Raw genomic sequence first — 17,133 nt, 5'->3', positions numbered from 1 at the left:
GGCGAATGAGAAAGCCGGGTCCTGTGAACTCTGGGTCTACGCCGCCTAGCCGAGGTCTGGAGGGCACCATGGAGTGCCTGGAGCGGTGCGGCCTGGCCATCACACCGTCGCCGGGCGGGTGCCGGAGCCAATGAGGTTGGCCGGCGATCCCGCGGTTCAGGGCCCGAAGGGGCAGCGAGATGCAGGAGGTATCCTCCCGAATGCCTAGAGCGACCGGTCTGGACTCGCGCACCGGAACCGGAACTCAGTGTGACCCCGCCCCGCGGGCGGCCATCTTGGCGGCTCAGGCGGCGGCGGCGGGCTCGGCGGGCTCGGTTCCGGCGCCGTGCGGTCTCCGTTGCGAGCCCACTTCTCCGCTCCCTGCTCAGGCCTCCATCACGGCGAGCCGGAGCGCGGCGGCGGCCGACACACGGCGGTGGGGAGAGGTGAGCGCGGGCTCGCCCCGGGGCCGCCGGCTGCACTATCGTCCCCGCCGCAGCCGCAGCCGCCGCTCGCGGGTTTCCGCGGGCGCTTCCGGGCGCCGAAACCGGGTTCGGTTACGGCGGGCGCCCGCGGCACCGGGCCGGGGGTCTCCGACGGCGTGGGCATCAGGGAGGCCGGACTCCGGGGTGGGGTGTCTCCGGGATAATCCGGCGGAGACCTGGTTGGTGAAGGTGTTCCGGGGAGTCCGTGGCTGGGTGGGGGTGCGACCGTTGGCCCCGTCGGCTCCCCCATCCTGAGCAGGGAGCACCCCAGGCCGCTTCGTAAGCCCCGGCGTTAACAAAAGTACCAGGATCCGCCCTGCGGGGTAGGAACCGAAAGCTGAGCCCAGCAGAGTGGGAACCCTTTTCAGTCGAGAGTTCCTCCTTGGTTCTGCCAGTTACCTGCCTCGGCGCCGGGGCCGGTGGGGGACTTCCGGCAGCGCACGGCTGGTCTGCGCCAAGCTCCGGCCCCAGGCAGGAAGCAGCTGAGGGGGTGAGGGCAGGGTCCAGCGGGGGGGGACAGCTAGCGCGCGTGCTGGCAGCACTGCTCATCCCTGTGAGGGCAGTGCGGCTGGGCCTGCAGCTAACGGTAATGGGGAGGCCCTGCTTGTTCATTGACAAGTCCGGTGTGTACTCCAGGCCCCATGGCATGTCGGGCCCTTGGGCATGTATTGGCTGGCTGTAGCCAGCTGGCCACTGGCAGCCCCCTCCCCAGGCAGATTCACGCGCAGTGGGGGGCGTGCCCCGCAGCCTGGGGCTTATATCTAGCAATGAAGTCTGTCCCTGACTGGCTTGAGCCCCCTCCCCGGCCAGCCTTCCCCTCGCCCATACTGGTTCCAGCTGCTTTTCCTTCATTTGTGAATTTATGGAGGGATTTACTGTTGTGCGAATATATATATATATATATATATATATATATATATATATATAGTTTTTAAGTAATATTCATGCCATGCTTTTTGTCTGAGACTGGGCTTGAAGAGTGTTCTGTGACCTATGCAAGTACTGTAGGCTACGGGTGGGTGGTTGGGGACTTGGGGAACTTCTTGTGTGGTCACGGGGAGGGGCCATGATAGCAGTGTTCTGGGAGACACAGAAAGGGGTGTCAGGGACCCCTTCCCTCTTTTGAAGGTGAGAGGAGGGGAGGTGTCAGGCCCAGGCATGGCTGGGAGAGGATGGTCACTATAGGAGAAAAGTCTCCGTGATGGCTCTGGACAGCTGTGGTTGTATCTCAGTCTTGACTCTGGCTGGTCCTGGAGCCTGGGGAAGGTCAGGCCTTTTGCTCTCCTACCCTGGCTGCACTGGCCACCAAGGAAGGACAGCCCAGAAATATTTGGCTCAGGAAATGAGGGAAACTCTGGAGAGCCTGTACCTGGAGTTGGACCAGGGGAGATGAGAGGCCAGGGTGAGGGGGCTCTGCTGATGGTTGGGATCTCTGCTGGGTAGGGTCACTGCTAAGACGTCTTCTCTTGGTGTGGGGGACTTTTGAGGGGCCAGCCTTTAGAAAGTTAGACCGACTTATAGTCGGAAAGGGACTGCCTTGGGAAGAACCTAGTTGGGAAACTGTTGCAGTAGGTGATAAAAAGTAAGGGGGCACAGTGAGAAGAGTGAGAAGCTGCATTGGTGCATTTAGGGGCAGCACTGTGGTGCCTGAATGCTGTGCTGGCTACAGGCCCTGGAGTGGAGGCTGGGCCAGGCAAGAGGGGCCAGTTGTGGGGGAGCCTCAAAGGAGGTGGGGAAAGGGTAAGTATGGCAGGAGACTGCTGGTTCCTTCTTGAGTGGAGGTACAAGGTGGATATTGTGGCCACTCACATCTAGGGCCCATAGGAGGGGTGGGCTGGGGTGGTTGTGGCTCTTTCTGAGCTCCCTTTTCCGACTACCAACATTCTGGTCTTTCCCAACCAACCCTGGATGGGAATTAAGATTTATTTATTTTTGAAACTTTATTTGTTGAAGGGGGTGATGAGTGGCTGCGAGGTGGTGCAATGTGTAAAGCCTTGGGCTTTCAAACCTGAGGTCTCAGTGAAGCTCTAGAGCTCTCCTCTTTTAGTAATAAGTAAACATTAAAAAGTAAGAGGGAGACCCAGTGTATCTCTTTGGCAGTGCTAATCCGAGGATTGAGTTTAGGCCTCTGGGCATGCAAGTCTGGTGCCCTACCTGCTGCTACCTCCTGTGTTGCTGGTGAAATAGATCCTGGACATTGAATTGGCATGGGGTGCCAAGGATTGAGCTGGGGGCTTCACTGGCCTATCATATTTTACACTTGGTGGCTTCACACTTTATTTTTAGCAGCAGAACTTTCCGTTTTACCTTCTGAAAAAATCTGGTGTACAAATTGGATGGTGCTTGTCTTCGCATCACCATCCCTCTTCTCTACCTTTGGAGCATAGATGAGGGCGTCCCTGCGTGCCTCCATCCAGGTGCAGTCTCTCCTTGAGTGATGCTTGCTTACTGTCTTGCCCTGCCTTTTTGCTTCCACACCATCCTGTGTCTCACCGTATCTAGTCAGTCCTGTGCTGACTTACCGGAGTGGTCTGAGGATGGATGAGTGGTTGGGGGTGATGTTGGTGGCCTGGCCTTGCCACCCTGACAGCCTTTCAGCCACTGACTGCTCTTGGCTTGTGAGGTATCGCCCACAACTGTCCTGTCCTGCCTGTGCTCCAGTAGCTGCTTCTGCCTAGCATGCACACCTCAGTCCTAGCAGGTGCACCTCAGTCAGTAAAAACTATTACAGGGAGTCAGGCGCTAGTGCAGCGGGTTAAGCACATGTGGCGCAAAGCGCAAGGACCGGTGTGAGGATCCCTGCTGGAGCCCCTGGCTCCCCACCTGCAGGGGAGTCACTTCACAAGTGGTGAAGCAGGTCTGCAGGTGTCTGTCTTTCTCTCCCCCTGCTGTCTTCCCCATCTCTCTCCATTTCTCTGTCCTATCCAACAGCAACGACATCAATAACAACAACAGTAATAACTACAACAAGAAAACAAGGGCAACAAAAAAAGGGACTGAATAAATGTTTTTTTAAAAACTTTATTACATCTGGGTGGGCGGGCAGTAGCGCAGCATGTTAAGCACACATGGTGCAAAGTGCAAATACAGGCGTAAGGATCCTGGTTTGAATCCCCGGCTCCCCACTTCCCCACCTGCAGGGGGGTTGCCTCACAAGTGGTGAAGCAGGTCTACAGGTGTCTGTCTACCTTTCTCTTCCCCTCCCTGTCTCCCCATCCCCTTTCAGTTTCTCTGTTCTATCTATAACAACAACAAGGGCAACAAAATGGAAAAAATGGCATCTAGGAGCAATGGATTCATAGTGCTGTCACCAAGCCCCAGCAATAACCTTGGAGGCAAAAATAATAATAATAAAAAAGAAAAAAGCCTTTATTACATGTGAAAGATTGTTTCATGTGAAGCAGACAGAAGCCAGAGTACTGCTTTGGTACACGTGCCTCCAAGGACCAGCCCGAGAACCTCAGGCATGTAGGTTTGAGGCTCTAGCAGTTGAGCTATTTCCCCCAGCTGCACATCTGTGTCTCCTCAAGTGTCCCCATCTCTAGGTGTGGTGGGGCTCCCCTTCCACCCACTTGCCATCTCTGGTAAATGTGCAGGAGATGAGTGATCAGGGCTCTGGGGGCTATGGGTCTGCCTGTCCAGTTTTCTACATGTGACTTTGTCAGCATAGTGTAATTGAGCACACCATTATTGGGGAGATGTGTGCAGGTCCAGAGAGACATAGTGTACTCCAAACTAGATGCCTCATTTAGATTTAGTATGTGTGTGGGGGGTCTAAACTGGATTTCTCATTTAGATTGAGTATGGCGTTGGGGGGATGGGTGGCGCACCTGGTTGAATGTGTGTGTTGGAGCTCCCCGTCCCCACCTGCAGGGGGGGAAAAGCTTCACAAGTACTGAAGCAGGACTTCAGGTATCTCTGTCTCTTCCTTTCTATCTCCTCCTTCTCTCTTGACTGCTGATTGTGTTTATCCAATAAATACATAAAGATAATATAGATTGAGTGCAGATCTGAGACTTCACGGCTTAATTTTTTTCCTTTTTTTTTTTTTTTTCATTTGCATTTGACAGGACAGGCAAACAGAAAGGGACATTCATGAGCTCTATGGTATCTGAGTGGGTGGGCAAATCAAGGTAACCCACAGGTGGATTCCCAGTGACTGAGGGCCACCAAGGTCAGATGTCCAAGTGTGTGACTAATTTTGGTGCCAGGGAGGTGGTGGCAGCTCTTGGTTCTTAACATTTGATGCTTATTCCTAACAGATGAGCAACAACAGTAGTAAGAGAGCCCCAACAACAGCAACCCAGAGGCTAAAGCAGGACTACCTTCGAATTAAGAAAGATCCGGTGCCTTACATCTGTGCCGAGCCTCTCCCTTCCAACATTCTTGAGTGGTAAGACTGACCTCATGTACCCTGTCTGAGTGGTGCTTGGTGCTCCCTTCACAGCACTGAGGGGTGCTTCTGTGGCGTCTGCATATAGCTGTTGGAGCAGGTGCCAACCACTGCACTGGCCTGCTCCTAGGAGCCATGGGGTAGGTATAGAGAGGTTCTGGCCTGCAGCTCTCAGCACTACTTTGCTGCTCAGCAGGTGCCAGGTGACCCTTGGACTGTGCTTCATGAACCTTCCACAGCAGTGCTCTACGTGTTGTGTGTGGATTATGAGGCCACACACCCCTCCAGAAACCAAGTCTCCTCTTGACCTCAAGAAAGTACAGTGCAGGGTGGTAGTGGGGCTGCCAGTTGGTGGTGTACATAGTACGAAATGCAAGGACTTGTGTGAGGATCTGGGTTCGAGCCCCTGATCCCTACCTGCAGGAGGAGGTCTGAAGGTATCTGTCTCTCCCGCTCTCTCTCTCCTCTCCTCTTAACCCCTCCCCCAACCAGAGCACTGGTCAGCTCTAGCAATGGTGGTGCAGGGGATTGAACCTGGGACTTTGGAGCCTCAGGCATGAGAGTCTCTTTGCATAACTATTATGTTATCTATTTCTGCCCCCTTCTTAATTTCTTTTTTTTAATTTTACTATTTTAAAAACATTTTCTTTAATTTTATTATTGGCTAGAGAGAGTAATTGAGAGGGGAGAGAGAGATATAGAAAAGGGAAGAGACAGAGAGACACCTTCAGCCCTGCTTCACCACTTGTGAAGCTTCCCCCTGCAGGTGGGGACCAGGGGCTTGAACCTGGGTCCTTGCACACTGTAATGTGAACACTTAACCAGGTGGGTGAGCCACTACCTGGCCCCAATTTTTTTTTCTTCCCCCTTCTTAATTTTTCTCAGTCCTGTCAAATAAAATAGAAAGAAAAGGAAAAACAAATGGCTGCCAGAAGTGTTGGGTTCACTGTGTAGGCACCAAGCCCCAGCAGTAACCCTGGAGGCAAGAAAGAAAGCGAGAGGAAGGAAGGGAGGGAGAAAGGTGAAGGGCTGGATACTAAGGAACATTCTATCTTTGAAAGTTTTTTTTTTTCAATCTTAAATGCTTTTTGATTTAAAAAAAATTTTTTTTTTTTAACCAGAGTTTTAACCAGACTACTGCTCAACTCTGGCTTGGGGTCGGGGTGGGGTGTTGAACCTGAGACTTTTGAGTCTAAGACATGAGAGTATCTTTGCATAACCATTATACTGTCTACCCTCTCACCTGATTTTACTTATATTTATTTATTTAATTTTTTTTTACCAGAAATTGTTTTCTGGGGTTGGGTGGTGGTGTACCTGGTAAAGGACCCGTGTTCAAATCCCCAGTCCCTACCTTCAGGGGAATGCTTCATAAGTGGTGAAGCAATGCAGCAGGTGTCTCTTTCTCCCTATCTTCCCCTCCCCTCTCAATTACTCAGCCCTATCAAATATTAAAAAAAAAGGGGGGGGAAGGCTTAGCTGGTATAGTGTAGGACTTGTCTGCCTGGGATGCTGCTATGCAGGTGTAATGTTCTGGTTTTTCCCATGAAAATTAGGAAATAAGAGAAAGGGAGAGAGAAAAGCCATAGCACCAGAGCTTCCTTCAATACAGTGGGGACTGGGCTTCAATCTGTTTCACACAGAAATGCAAAGTAATGCGCTATCCAAGTGAACTATTTTGCCTGTTCAAAAATAACATCTTGTTTAAAAGTATTTTCCAGATTGTACTGGTGTGAAGATGCTGTGTTGACTGTCCATGGCTTTTATCCAAAGGAGGGCTCATTCCAGTGTGTGGGATGGAGGGTCTCAGGGTGAGGCAGCCTTCTTGTGTGTGTTAGTGTCACGGCACAGTGTTCCCTTTCTTATTGGCAGAAGCTAGTTTGGGCCTCATGGCATAGTTAGCAGAGGGAGGACTCTCGGTGGGGACCCTTCTCATTCAGGGTCCCACTAGAATCTACTGATAAGATTTAGGACAAGTTTTCTCTCCAAGGATTTATACAGGCTGGCACATTGCCCACCACCCACTTGTGCCTAGATGTGGAAGCCTATTGAGACTGGTAGCCACTCAGTTGATCCCATGGGCACCTCAGCCTGGTATCTACCAATAGTCCTGACCCCCAGCAACGTAAATAATGTTATCTGTACAAATGGCTTTGGTACTGTTGGGGTGGTGGTCCGTTCTCCCCCAGATGCCCTGCTCAGCTGTGGTTATCTCTTCTCTCAATTGAGAGAAGAGAAGAGATGCCCTTTTCTAGAAGAGGCCTATACTTGGCACTCTGGGCTGCTGAACCACTCCCCTACTGCCCCTTCCCATTGCTCTCAGGTTGGGCACAGAAATTGGTAGCATAGACCTATTGAGGCCACTTTCCTGGGTGTGTACTATGCTTACCCCTGAGGTTGTTCCTAGTCTGATGACAGTGACAAATGTGAGGACCAGCAGATAGCATGTGTCATGATGTGAATGTAGCGTGGCATGTGTGTGCGTGTGCTGATGGGAAGAGGACTTGGAGGTGCAGGCATCCTAGTGTCTGTCTACTCAGCCCTTTCTCAGCAGGTCTGTTCTGCCCTTTGTATCTTTGTTTTGTGTGAGAATCCATAAAGCCCAAACACCTTTGTAAATGAATAAATGATTCTTTCCTTTTGATTTTTTAGTGTAGTGATGGTGTCAGGGTCTCCCATGTGAGCTCTGCTACTGAGAACCCTCTGCCTAGTTTCCCACCTTATTTTCGTGTGTGTGTGTGTGTGTACGCGTGTGTGCATGCGTGTGTGTGCGTGCACAGGGCCTGTGTTTGTGTGATGCTACTCCGGAGCCAACTTTGTTTTTATTTTGGGGATGAGGTTGAGGAAGAGATATCACATTGCCACTCCACCTTCCACGGACCTTCCATGGTGGCATGGTACACTTGTTTGGTACTGGGGCTCAAATTCAAGGCCTGTGAACAGTAAGGTATGCACTCTACTGAGTGAACTATCTCTTGGGCCCTTGATTACTGTTTTTTAAAATTTTTTATGAGAGGACGGGAGAGACGTTGAAGCACTACTGCACCATCTGTGACGTTAACTTCTTTTGTTTTGGTTGCTCTGTCATGAGGTATCAAAATCAAATGCAGGACTCATTCAGACACATAACTGCTGAGCCACTTCCCTACCCCATCCCTTCCTTTTTTTTTTTTAATTTCTTTATTGGGGGATTAATGTTTTACAGTTGACAGTAAATACAATAGTTTGTACATGTGTAACATTTCTCAGTTTTCCACATAACAATACAATCCCCACTAGGTCCTCTGTCATCCTTTTCCAGGACCTGTACTCTCCCCCCCACCCACCCCAGAGTCTTTTATTTTGGTGAAATACACCTTTTAAAATAGTTGTTTTTAGTGTTCTTCTTTTAGAGAGACTAGAGTGCTGCTCCCTCATTTTTATGTGGCATCCTGGAGCATCTACCCAGGAATATGGCAGCTCTAGTCACATCCTTACTGCTGAGCCACTTTTCAGATCTTCAAACACCTCTTTTTATGTCTGGCACCAGGAAATGAACCCAAGGCCTCTTACATGCTTGATACTGCATAGCTCCTGGGACCCAACCTTGATTTTTAGCTGAGAGAGAAAGGAGGGAAACCTCAGTACGGCTCCACCATCCATGCAGCTCCCTTGCTGCTGTCCATGGTGCTGAGCCTTGAGCCCATATAAGTCACATGCTCCTCTGGGTGACTTACCTCCTGGCCCTCCCCCCCCAAACATTTCTCGACCTAGAGTTGAAGCCATGGACCCCAAGGTTAGCTCACCTTGCCATATGCACAGACTGGAGGAGGCTCTGGTGCTGTGATATCTCTCCCCTCCCCCCTTCTCTGAATGAAAAAGGGTCCAGAGTAGTGAATTTATGCACAGACATGAAGAAGCCTCCTGTTCACTTGGGAGAATTGTTTGCAGTAACAGTCACCACTGCTCCTTTCTCCTGCTCTGAGACATCAGCACTAGGGGACATAGAACTACTGCTCAGCTCTGGTTTATGGTGGTGCAGGGGATTGAACCTGGGACTTTGGAGCATCAGGCATGAGAGTCTCTTTGCATAGCCTATCTACCCCCCACCCCCACACTGTTTTCAAGGATGTCTCAAGAATGTCAAAATTAAAAAATTTAGGGACAATTTTTTAGGGACAATTCACCTCTTGCAGATTGTGTTGTGGCCACACAAGTACTTTGTAGAGAACTTGTGAGACAGAGGCTAGGAGTTCCTGTTACAAAACATTTCCAGCACCAGAAGTGGAGGGCTTTGCATCTGCCTTTAACCTTCAGTTGTTCACAGACAAGTGATGAATGTCTAGCTTCAGCTGGGCTCTACACTCCTGACACTGGAGATGTGCTATTGCCAGATACCAAGTGACCTTCTTGTCTCCTCAGGCACTATGTGGTCCGTGGCCCTGAGATGACTCCGTATGAAGGTAAGTCTTTGCTCTGGGTGTTACTGTATTCTGAACACACCTGGTCTGGTCATACCTGCCATCTGTAAATAATACTTTCTATTTTGAATAATGCCTTATTTAGGCTGGATAGACCTGGGACTCACCCTAGTCAGAAGTGTCAGTGTGGCCCAGCCTACAGTAGTGGAGTCAGGTGGGGAAGGCAGATTGGATAAACAGTTAAACGGGGCTTTGTGCTCCTGGCCTACAGTGCCTTCACCTCACTAGTCATTGTTCCCGAGTTCAGGTGGTTTGAACAGCACCTTGCTGCCTACCTCCGGGGCCATATCTAATCTCTCACTAGAACACAGTTGTGTTACTCAAGGAAAAGTGTGAAAACCACTGCCCTGGACCATCAGAGGAGAGCTGTGGACAGTTATGTACAAAGAAAAGGCCCAACTCTGAAAAGTTTGCTATATGTCTCACCAGCATTCTGGGGACTCTGCTTGCCCTAGAATCCTCCTTCTGAGACACTCTGTCTGTGGGAGATGTGTGCAGAAGCCTGGCTGGCCATAGAGTGAGCTCTGCAGTGAGTCCCACCTCAGTGCACATCCTGGCAGGGTGCTAGCATGTCATGGGTGGAATCCTTGAAGTAAGGAAAAAGATGAGATTCAGAAGTTTATGCAGCTGGGGAGATTGTGCAGCAGTAGGACAACACTCTCATGCCTGACGCCCCACAGGTCCCAGGCTCAGTTCTCGCCAGCACTACATGCCAGAGCTGAGCAGTCCAACTGTTGTCTTTCTCATGGAAAAGAAGTAAATTTTTTGAACTTTTTCCCCCCCTAATATTTGTGAGAAGGAGGAGAAACCTGGGCATCACTGGCACATGTGCTGTCAGAGTTCAAACTCAGAACCTCTTGCTTGAGCATACAACACTAACCACTGTGCTAATTCCTAGTCTGTCTTATTGCCGCCAGGGTTGTTGCTGGGGCTATTAATATACTAAGCCCAGTAGGATGAATCCTGGTGGCCACTTTTTCCTCCTTTTTTTTTCCTTTCTCTTTTCCCTTTTCCTTTTTACTTAATAGGAGGGATAGAAATTGGGAGGGGAGGTCGGTCGGGTGGTAGTGCAGTGGGTTAAGCACAGGGGAAGGAGGTCGGGTGGTAGTGCAGTGGGTTAAGCGCAGGTGGTGCAAAGTGCAAGGACCGGTGTAAGGATCCCAGTTTGAACCCCGGCTCCCCACTAGCAGGGGAGTCACTTCACAGGCGGTGAAGCAGGTCTGCAGGTGTCTGTCTATCTTTCTCTACCCCCTCTGTCTTCCTCTTCTCTCTCGATTTCTCTCTGTCCTATCCATCAATAACAACAGTAATAATGGCAACAAAAGGGAATAAATAAATAAGTATTTAAAAAGAAAGGAATTGGGAGGGGAGAGAAAGGGAGACACCACTGCTTTGCTTCACTGCTCATGAAGCTTTCCTCCTGCAGGTGACCACAGACCAGAGACTTAAACCCGGCTGCTTGCACATGAGAGCCCTTGTGCTTTATACTATGTGCACTTAACCTTGTGCGCTACCACCTGGCCCCCAAGTTTTTTTTTTTTTCCACCAGGGTTATTGCTGGGGCTCAGTGCCTGCACTACGAATCCACTGCTCCTGGAGGCCATTTTTTCCCATTTTGTTGCCCTTGTTATTGTTGCCATTGCTGTTGTTGGATAGGACAGAGAGAAATCGAAAGAAGAGGGAAAGAGAGAGTGGGAAAGAGAAAGATAGATAACCTGCAGACCTGCTTCACCGCCTGTGAAGCGATTTCTCTGCAGGTGGAGAGCTGGGGGTTCGAACCAGGTTCCTTATACTGGTTGTTGTGCTTGGTGCCATGTGCACTTAACCCACTGTGCTGCCACCTGCGCCACCCACCTTCCTTGTTATTTTTCAAAGAACAGTTTGTTCAAGGGATATCAAGATTTTCATTATAGGGAGTCCAGTGGTAGTGCATCGGGTTAAGTGCACATGGCGCAAAGCGCAAAGGACCAGCGTAAGGATCCCAGTTCAAGCCCCTGGCTCCCCACCTCCAGAGGGGTTGCTTCACAGGTGGTGAAGCAGGTCTTCAGGTGTCTTTCTCTCCCCCTGTCTTCCCTTCCTCTCTCCGTTTCTCTCTGTCCTATCCAACAACGACGACATCAATAACAACAACCATGAAAAACAAGGGCAACAAAAGGTAAAATAAATATTTTAAAAAATTTTTAAATAATGAAAAAAAGATGTTCATTATATAATGCTTTTGTCATTGTTGCTTGGGGTTCAGACCAGGGCCTTGTGTGTAAGGCTTGCATTCTACTGAACTACCTCACTAGCCCCCTATCTTTGTTAGTCTTCTGTGGTGCTGGCTTTGGTGTGTAAGGCAGGCCTTGTACTGTTGAGCCACCTCCTAGGCCTCCATATATCTGGAAGAATAAATAGTTATTATTCAATCGAGGAATTAGTACCTGACTTTTAAGTTTTCTTTATTTGTAGTTTCGGTGTTTTTCTTTTCTTTGCCTCCAGGGTTATTGCTGGGGCTCGGTGCCTGCACTACGAATCCACTGCTCCTAGAGGCCATTTTTCCCCTTGTTGCCCTTATTTGTTTACCGTTGTTATTATCATTGCTGTCATTGTTGTTGGATAGGACAGAGAAATCGAGAGAGGATGGGAAGACGGGGAGAGAAGGATAGACACCTGCAGACCTGCTTCACCACTTGTGAAGCAACCCCCTGAAGGTGGGGAGCTGGGGCTTGAACCGGGATCCCTACTGACGTTGTGCTTTATGCCATGTGTGCTTAACTTGCTGCACTACCTTCCTTCCAGCCCTCTTTTTTCTTTTTTTTTTTTTAATAAAAAACTAAATCTGAGTTAAAAAATTTTTTTATTATCTATATTTGATAGAGAGCCAGAAATCGAGGGAAGGGGGGATAGAGAGGAAGAGAGATACCTGCTTCACTACTCGTGAAGCTTTCCCCCTGCAGGTGGGGACCGTGGACTCAAACCTGGGTCCTTGCATATTGTAATATCACTAATAGGGGCCGGGTGGTGGCACACCTAGTTGAGTGCACATGTTACAATAATTCATTATTTTTCCCAACAAATAGTGAGCCAGCAAGGTGTCTGCCACACACATACCACCAGCCAGGATAGTTGTGGGAGTGAGGCTGACACCTGGGAGGTTGAGAGTGGGTGGGGAATATGGATGCTGGAGGTGTGGGGACTGACTTGAGAGGAACAACACTCCTCTGCTCCTGCCTGGCCTCTGGGCAGGTCCTTGCAAAGGTTTCCTTCAGACACGAAGGGTCTTCCTGCTTAGAGGGGTGACACCCCAAAGAGAACCCCCCAAAAAAAAAAAAAGTTGTGTGTATAATTTTTTTTAACCAAAGTACTGCTGAATTCTGGCTTACAGGTACTGGGCATTGAACCTGGTCTGACCCAACTTAAAAAAAATTCTAAGTGGGATAGACCCCACAGCACTTCTTCACCATCCATGGTATTCACTTTGGGGCCCAGATGGGGAGGGTGCACAAGGAGTGACAGCCAGCTCTGCTTTTTCTTTCTCAGCCTAGGGTGGGTGAGGAAGAACCTGCAGTCAATGTGGGAGTTGCTGGGTGTCTAGACAAGTTGCACTTTTGCCAGTGACAAGACTTTCTGTGTTTTCACCTAGGTGGCTATTATCATGGAAAACTAATTTTCCCCAGGGAATTTCCTTTTAAACCTCCTAGTATTTATATGATAACTCCCAATGGAAGATTTAAGTGCAATACGAGGTAAGGCCTTCATGCTGCACATCTGCAAGTGTGACTGCAGTCATTACATGTGGCTGCTCTGCTCAGTTGAGTCCGTTTCTTGCAGGCTGTGTCTTTCAATCACGGATTTCCATCCAGACACATGGAACCCAGCCTGGTCAGTCTCCACCATCCTGACTGGACTTCTCAGCTTCATGGTGGAGAAGGGCCCTACCCTTGGCAGCATAGAAACCTCGGACTTTACGGTGAGGGCAGAGTCTCTGGCTTTTCTGCCTGCCTTCCTTTCCTGGGGGCCACTGTGAAGACCCCCTGCCATCTGTGCAACGGGGGAGAACACCGTAGCCCCTCCATGGGCAGTGAGGAGAGCTAGTGTGGTTAAATTCACTCCCTGGTAATTAGTCTGTTTTAAGTAGAGATCAAGTTGAGTGTTACTAAATGACATGACTGGAAATTTACTTCATATGAAATAGATGCTAGTGCTCCTCTCCAGTACATGTGGGGCTGAGGTTTTAACCAGGAGCCTGGAACATGAAAGTTCTGTACTCTACCAGTTGAACAAGACCACTGGCCACTGAATTTTAAGTAAAACATAAAAACACCTACAAGACTAAATTAGCTACAAAGAAGCTTATTGTGGGCTTTCAGCAAGGCAAACCATGCCAACCTTGGAGAGCAAATAACCTGTTTTTAAAGTTGAAAAAAATGAATTAGTCTTTGGGCTGATAATTTTGTTCTCTTCTAGAAAAGACAACTGGCTGCGCAGAGTTTAGCATTCAACTTGAAAGACAAAGTCTTTTGTGAATTGTTTCCTGAAGTTGTGGAGGTGAGAAAGTGAAACTTGACGTCAGTTTTGCTTTCCCTATGTCATGAAATTCAATTTTTCCAAAGAAAGAATTCTATGTGTCCCCACTCTGCAGACCCAGGGCATGGAGGGCCCTAGCCCATCACATACCTTTATATTATTACTTTTTGTTGAAACATTTATTGTATAGCAACAGGGAGAAATTGAGAGGGGAGGGAGAGATAAAGAGAGACCTGCAGTACTGTTTCACCATTTGTGAACCTCTCTTCCCCCCCCCCCTTGGCCTTGAACCTGGGTCCTTGAGCATTGCTCAGTTCAGGGTCTTTGAAGTGCTCTCTTCCTGAATCCAGCCAGTCTCTTGGCCCCCTCATCTGAAAAATGGGGCTCACAGTGCTGATCACTTTGAGGGGGTGATTCAGGTTTGAATGTGTGGAACTGGCCATAGCCAGTCTCTAGGCTTTCGTGACGGGTAGGTCGTAAAGCAACTAACTGGATTGCTTAGACCAACACAAGCTTCTTGCTGTGTCCTAGGAAATTAAACAGAAACAGAAGGCACAAGACGAGCTCAGCAACAGGCCCCAGAGCCTCCCCTTGCCGGACGTGGTTCCAGATGGAGAGACACACCACGGCCAGAACGGGCTTCAGCTCCTCAATGGGCACGCCCCAGGGGCCGGGCCCAATCTCATGGGCCTGCAGCAAGCCAACCGGCACCATGGACTCCTGGGTGGCGCCCTGGCGAACTTATTTGTTATAGTTGGGTTTGCAGCCTTTGCCTACACAGTCAAATACGTACTGAGAAGCATCGCGCAGGAATGAGTCATCTGAGCTGCGACTGGCAGAGGCTGTTACCTGAGTGATGCTGGGCCCGAGCTCGATGCAGGCTGGCTGGATCTACTGCTCCGTGCAGGGCGGACCTGCCTAACTCCTGGGGTTAGCTTTTTAAAAACCTTTATAAGGAAACAGCCCAACTTGTGTAGTTTGGATTTGGAGGAGGTGCAAGGCTCCCAGCTCTGTCTGGGGGCTTGTGGGCTGTGGAGCTGGGGTGTCGATATGGAGGGGCCTCACCACTTTGGTTTTATAGCTTATCTCCTGTATTGTCCTTTGGACCTGTTTTAGTAAGCCTGTTTTTCATTTTACTAGATTTGGTCACTTACAAATATAAAACTTGATGCCTATCAAATACTCTGTGTGCATTCTGTCCTGTGAAGCACTGGTTCCAGGCAGGAGTCCAGCCTCACTGAACTCAGCCAGTGGGGCCTATGCTGCCTGGGCCTCAGTCCAGGGGTGTTTTTCTAAGATTTAGAAGGCCTCAGGAGACAGCAGGCTAGTGACCATTTAGACAGGGATCTAAGACAAGGTGTGTAAAAGCAAGCATCTTAAAATACGTTGTACTCAGAATAAAGCAGATTCCTTCTAGGAATGTGATATTTATTTGCCCTGATGTTGAAGTTGAAAATCTGCTCATTCTGACCACACAGTGTTGTCCTTCACTTAAAGAAGGCTGAGAGTGGAGGGCAGAAGCCAGAGGATTGCCCTGTCCCTCAATGGTGCCACAAGGTGGTGATCCTCAAGATCCTGCACCCATTCTCTGAATTCCTTGTATTCACCTGTCCAGGATCCCTCACTCCCCCCACAATGGTGGATGCCTGCAGCGGCCCCCACAGCACTTCCTGCCAGGCAGGTTCTATGTGCTCAGGGGCTCCCCTACACTCAGATCAGTTCTCTGCTGATGTTACAGAGTGCCATGTTTTTCACAGACCAACTTCCTGGAGGTTTAGGGTCCTAGCCCTTGGGATGGCCACCACTCCTTCCCTCGTCTGTCTCTGTGTGTTAGATAGCGTGCCTGCACAGTTTTAAAAAGTGCCACGTCTGACCAACTGCTAAGGACCAGGACTTAACTGAGGCTGGCATGAGGATGGAAGTATGGCCTCTGGATGTGTGCATGTTTCTGACTTTGTTTTTCAATCAGTTCATTATGCTATAATTTACCATTTGTATGCAAATAGTCTATTGGTGTGTGTGTGTGTGTGTGTGTGTCTGTGTGCGCGCACGTGTGTGTATGAAACATCTTCCTAAATTCTGTGCTGTTTGAATGTATTGGTATGTGCAAGTTCATCTTAGCTCCACTGGGTAGAGCCACTGGCTTGGGGTGTAGGGGAGCTGGAGGTGATGTAGCACCTGGAACCTTGGGCTCAAGGTCACTGTGATGGCCTTGACCCCCATTCTCATGCTGACCTATGTTGTGCTGGTCCCAGGCTCTGCCCTTGGCACATGGAGGAGGTGGCTGTGTCCTGCTCCAAGTTTCTTGGAGCTCTTGTTAGACAGCATGTTCAGTGTTCATGTGTTTTTTCTGTATATGTAACTTCAACTTTTAGCTTGATCCCCCAAATAAAAACAACTGTGCAGAAAACATTTTTTTTGTGTGTGCGTGTGTGTGCGTGTGTGTGTGTGTGTGTGCGTGCGTGCGTGCGTGCGTGCGTGCGTGCGTGCGTGCGTGTCTCCTTGAATTTGAGTGCCAGGACCATAAAGTAAAAGTGAACTTCATGGGTGGGAAGATAGCACAGTAGTTCTGCAAAATGACTCATGCCTGAGGCTCCAAGGTCCCAGGTTCAGTTACTAGCACCACCATCAGCTAGAGCTGAGCAATGCTCTGTTATGAAGAAAAAACAAAAAATAACTATTAGAGCACATGCCTTGCAGTGCCTGGATTTGAGCCCTGATACCACATAGAAGTGAGTGCGGGGAGTCGGGTGTTAGTGCAGCGGGTTAAGCGCACGTGGCACAAAGCACAAGGACTGGCATAAGGATCCTAGTTTGAGCCCCCAGCTCCCCACCTGCAGGGGGGTCGCTTCACAGGCAGTGAAGCAGGTCTGCAGGTGTCTATCTTTCTCTCCCCCTCTCTGTCTTCCCCTCCATTTCTCTCTGTCCTATCAACGATGACATCAATAACAACAACAGTAACTACAATAGCAGTAAAAAGGGCAACAAAGGGGAAAATAAATATATACAAATTAAAAAAAATGTGATGGGTATTGAAGTGATGCTTTGATGTGCTTTCTCTAAAATAAAATGAAAAACTCAGTTTGGGAGGCCATTCAGTGGTGTCCTGGACTCATTCCTTAGCACTGCATCAAATAATGAAATATAAGCAGATGGGAATAGGTCTATGCTGTTTAGAGCCCTTGTCTGCTTCCTGACAACCCTTGTGTCTGACTGCCCAAGAGAAAACCATCTTGTCTGGTCAGGGGCTCCTGTTTCCTGTTTGCTCTGTAGGTGCCTGGGATGGGAGCAGAACCCACAGTCCCAG

At 49.4% G+C, this 17,133-nt stretch overlaps 1 protein-coding gene across 3 annotated transcripts; it reads left to right on the top strand.

The window, feature by feature from the left end:
- The first annotated feature begins 179 nt into the window (after positions 1–179).
- UBE2J2 (ubiquitin conjugating enzyme E2 J2) lies at positions 180–16,234 on the top strand. 3 transcript variants are annotated; one of them, XM_007525716.3, is made up of 7 exons: positions 180–425; positions 4,727–4,857; positions 9,259–9,299; positions 12,943–13,045; positions 13,131–13,269; positions 13,767–13,847; positions 14,358–16,234. In XM_007525716.3, the coding sequence occupies exons 1-7, from the start codon at positions 180–182 to the stop codon at positions 14,640–14,642; spliced, it is 1,026 nt and encodes a 341-aa protein (XP_007525778.2). In that variant the 3' UTR covers positions 14,643–16,234. The 3 variants fall into 3 exon arrangements, with proteins under 3 accessions (XP_007525778.2, XP_060055831.1, XP_060055832.1); XM_060199848.1 differs by lacking the exon at positions 12,943–13,045 and having other exon boundaries at positions 13,112–13,269; XM_060199849.1 differs by lacking the exon at positions 4,727–4,857 and having other exon boundaries at positions 193–425.
- The last annotated feature ends 899 nt before the right edge of the window (positions 16,235–17,133 follow it).

Source organism: Erinaceus europaeus, chromosome 10 (assembly GCF_950295315.1).
Source record: "Erinaceus europaeus chromosome 10, mEriEur2.1, whole genome shotgun sequence".
In the NCBI taxonomy this organism is placed as follows: domain Eukaryota; kingdom Metazoa; phylum Chordata; class Mammalia; order Eulipotyphla; family Erinaceidae; genus Erinaceus; species Erinaceus europaeus.
The sequence above is the reverse complement of the archived record's forward strand: the minus strand, read 5'-3'. Positions and strand labels throughout refer to the sequence as shown.